The 4,152-nt window shown below is 31.8% G+C and overlaps 1 protein-coding gene across 1 annotated transcript; it reads right to left on the reverse strand.

Moving 5' to 3' along the window:
* Positions 1-56: 56 nt before the first annotated feature.
* Positions 57-3,332, reverse strand: LOC107004565 (homeobox-leucine zipper protein ATHB-6). Its single transcript, XM_015202809.2, has 3 exons — positions 2,715-3,332; positions 1,745-2,115; positions 57-759 (listed from the first exon to the last, which is right to left on the reverse strand). Exons 1-3 carry the CDS (start codon positions 2,776-2,778, stop codon positions 133-135), a joined length of 1,062 nt encoding a protein of 353 aa, XP_015058295.1. The 5' UTR covers positions 2,779-3,332; the 3' UTR covers positions 57-132.
* Positions 3,333-4,152: the final 820 nt, after the last annotated feature.

Here is a 4,152-nt window from a genome sequence, read left to right on the forward strand (position 1 = left end):
TTTCACCCCCCCCCACCAAACCCCACCCCCCTTGAGAAAAATCCAAAAACATCATCTTTTCACTTTGTTCCCATTAGGTCATTTTTTTTTACCACTATACAAAATTTGGTTCCCATAAGACAATAACCTCCTTTATTCATGATCAAGAAAAGATGATTTTGAGTCTTTAAAGTTCCAATCTTCAGAACAGTACCATTGAAGTGTAGGAGCTTGTTCATCTGAGAAAAGAGTGCTGCAAGATTCTTCGCCATTGAAGAAATTATGTTCCTCCATCTTCACATACTGTGTTGTTGTTGTTGTTGTTGTTGTTGACGGAGGTTGATAAGTAAAACAATTAGCCTTTTGGGAATCTCCAAGAATTGATTTTGGACTTGATTCTGTGAACTTGAAGGTGAAATTCAACGAATTCGGAGATGAACAACCAACCCCACCATCATTAGAGATCAAGAATGCACCAGATGATGAAATTGCAGCAGCATTTGGACTGTTATCTTCATTCAAGATTGCACTTGAATTGTCACTATCTGAGGAACCATCTTTGTTAAAATCAGCAAAAATGGTGGATGCTATAGTGGCGTTGATCTCGACATCATCATCTTGATCTTCATCATCTTCTTCAAGAAGATCATTTGGGTTGTTTTGTTCAATCATTTTGTCATCATTTTCAGATTCCATAGCTTCTTCTTTCACTGAAACAACAACAGCTCCTCTGCTTTCTCCATTCTCACCACCATATACCTTAAATTTCAGCTCACGAATCTATCGAAAGACATAACATCAGTAAAGATTCGAACTTTAAACAACAACATACTCAATATAATCCCATATGTGGAGTTTTGGACAGAGAGGTTGTTTTCTATACAAAAGATTCAAACTTTAAACAGTAACATACTTGGTGTAATCTCATAGGTGGAGTTTGAACACAGAGAGGTTGTTTTCGACAGAAAAGATTCAAACTTTAAATGTTATTACAAATATCTAAATGTGAAGGTACTTTACACTAATCATAGTTTAATCTCCGACCGTAGATTAGTTTACACCTTAACACAAGTTATCTGTACCAAGGGGCTGATTAGAGGGTTACTAAGCAAGTATCAATTGATTTTGGACTCGATAAACTAAATGAATTGTGGTAGAACCTCGAACTAGAACCCATAAAGTTCAAACTTTGGACCATTCTCTAATCTGCAGTTGTATCATAGGTCAGAGTTATAGTAGAATCTCAAACTAGAACCCAAAAAGTTCAAATTTTGGACTCTCCTTTAATATGTAGTCGCATCATAAGTTACTTGATTGTGTAAATCAAATGAGTTACGGTAGAATCTCGAACTAGACATATAAAGTTCAAATTTTAGACTCTCCACTAATCTGTAGTCATATCAAAAGTCACTTGATAGTGTAAATCAAATGAGTTATGGTTAGTACCTAGAACTAGACACATAAAGCTTAAATGATGGACCCTCCTTTAAACCGTAGTCGTATCATAGGTCACTCGATTGTGTAAATCAAATGACTTATGGTAGAATTTCGAATTCAAATAACAACTACAACCACCTCAATAAAATCCCACACGTGAGGTCTGGGAAGGCTAGTGTATACATCCTAAAAGACTGTTTCTGATAGATCCTCGAACTGGGAACCCATAAAGTTCAAAACTTTAGACCCTTCCTTCCCCTAATCCATAGTCGTAACTCAAATGCTATAACAAGACTAACAACCACACAAGCCTTCATTAAATTAGTACCTCTTTGACAAGAGCTTCATTGTCATGTTTGAGAGATTCATAGTTGTGTTCGAGTGAATCAAAATTGGCTTTAAGAACATTGTAATCTCTCTCAAGTTGCTTTGTTTTCCATCGAGCACGTCGGTTTTGGAACCAAACAGCTACTTGTCTAGGCTGCAGCCCAAGTTCTTGAGCCAATTTCACTTTCCTTTCAGGTTCAAGTTTGTTCTCAACTTCAAAATTCTTCTCCAAAGCTTTCACTTGTTCAACACTTAGTCTCCTTTTCTTCTGGCCAGATTCTTCCACACATCCTTCTTCATCTAAGCCCAACTCTAACATAGACTGAAAGTCTCTTGTTGAATACACATGGCTGTTCCCATGGTTCTGGTCATCTAAACAAACATCAAATTTCAAGAACATGAGAATACACAGGACGAAAATTTATCTTCAAATATCCGTTTGACTCAAAACTAGCTCATACAAAGATATATAAACATGATTAGTTAGCATATGACCATAGATTTTAAAAATTGATCTTCGAGTATGTTTGACAGTGAAATTCGATGCCAAACATCATAAGTAGCCTAAGTTTGGGGCTTTTGAGACTTGCACAACTTTAAAAAATAGATCAAATTTTCAAATTTCAACTTCGAAACTTATAACCAAACATGATGAAATAAATAGACCACATAATTGCCTTGAAGAAAGCTAAATATGTAAATAGAAGAACAAACAATGGTATACAGAGTCAAGCACAAAAACTTACTAAAACAGGAAAAAAAAATACACTCTTCTTGATTCAATTAAAAAAATCATTTTTTTCAATATTCCCCATTAGTTTTCATTCTACCTAAAAACTAGGGATTGGAGCATGGAAAAAGGTTATAAAGACAAAGATCATGAAATGGGAATATAAATAAAATTTAGAGAAAAAAAGTGATCAAAACTATAATCATAGAGTATAGTTTCACTTAGGCATATTAACAAGTACCTGTAGTACTTGGACACATGGACATCAAAGCACCCAAAGAATCAGAGCTACCAAGTCTTTTCATAATTATGATTTTGATGATCCAAATTTTCCAATCTATAATAAAGTTCAATATTTGTTTTGGGATCAAAGTTCACTTTTTTAAGTTTATATTTACTGAGAAACAGAGCTGCAAGTAAAAAAGGAGTTAAATTTAGTGTTCTTGTCCTTTTTTTTTGTCACTTATAAGAAGAAGACATGAAAAGAGATACTTTCACTACTAAAACCAACCAAAATGGCAAAGTTTTGAGTGAAAGATTTGATTTTGTGCAACCCCTTTTCTTCTCTACTAACCAAACATCCATTTTTCTCCTTTTTAGACATTTCCTCCACCTCACAACAACCCATCAAGAATTGCAAGGCAAAAATCAAGAAAATCTAATAGAGTGAAGAAATTGATAGCTTAAAGAAAGGGTAAATTTGATACTTTTTTTTTCTATTTTTTACATCATTAACTTAAAAATCAAATCTTGGAACACCCCATTCAATTTTATTTCTTTTTTTGAAGATTTTTTTTTTTTTTTTTGGAGAAGAATAAATTTTTGGGAGAGAAATGAAAATAGAGATGAGAAAAAACCAGTTGGCCCTTTGCTTAACACTTTCTCTTCAGTTTAAATAAAACCAAAGGTGAGTCAGATGTAGGGTTAGAATCTGACTGGGGTTAGGTGCACTTTGCAAATTTCTTGGGGGACAAATGAAATGAACTCTAAATTCAAGTCAAATTCAATCTAAATGCAATGTTTTATAGTTTAAGGGGATATTCTTTTGGATTTAGCTTATATATTATATATATATAAAAAAATATTGTATTATATTATACTTTATTTTTAATTTACGTGACACTTTTTCTTTTTTCGACGATTATAAAGAGTGATATTTAATAAGAATTTTTCATTCAGAATGTTTACTTTACTCTTACTAAAATAATTTTTAATCGTGATTTTTTTAATCAAAAATACTTTATATAAATTGCGATAGAAGAATAGTATGTTATCTTCCTGACTTTAAGTTTTATGCACTATTGACATTTTAAAAAAATTATATGTTAATTTATGTGACACATATTTTTTTATCGAACTAAAGAAGGACATATTTTTCATATTTTCAATTTTTAGACTTTTTATATTATCCTTATTAAGACAATTCCTAGCTATATGAATACATATAACTTTTTTTGGACTATGAATTTAAAAAATATTTGTTTCATTATCAATCAAATACATTTATATAAATTGAGACAAATAAATTATTACTTGTGAACTTTAAACATATATAAAGAATTTATCTTGCGTGTTCACTCAACTAATAATTATTATTTTCGAAAATTATTTTTCTGCTTGAAAATTATTTTTCTGCTTGATTGCAACTATTTCAACAAGCAAAGTAATATTTTGAAATA

This window comes from Solanum pennellii, chromosome 11 (assembly GCF_001406875.1).
Source record: "Solanum pennellii chromosome 11, SPENNV200".
In the NCBI taxonomy this organism is placed as follows: domain Eukaryota; kingdom Viridiplantae; phylum Streptophyta; class Magnoliopsida; order Solanales; family Solanaceae; genus Solanum; species Solanum pennellii.

Bases quoted from the DNA above. Each gene is read 5' to 3' on its own strand.
- LOC107004565 (XM_015202809.2), bottom strand. From the start codon at position 2,778: ATGAAAAGACTTGGTAGCTCTGATTCTTTGGGTGCTTTGATGTCCATG. The intron at 2,116-2,714 runs GTACTTGTTAAT...ATGTTTGTTTAG, and splicing joins CATGTGTCCAAGTACTACAG to ATGACCAGAACCATGGGAAC. The intron at 760-1,744 runs GTACTAATTTAA...GTCTTTCGATAG, and splicing joins ATGAAGCTCTTGTCAAAGAG to ATTCGTGAGCTGAAATTTAA.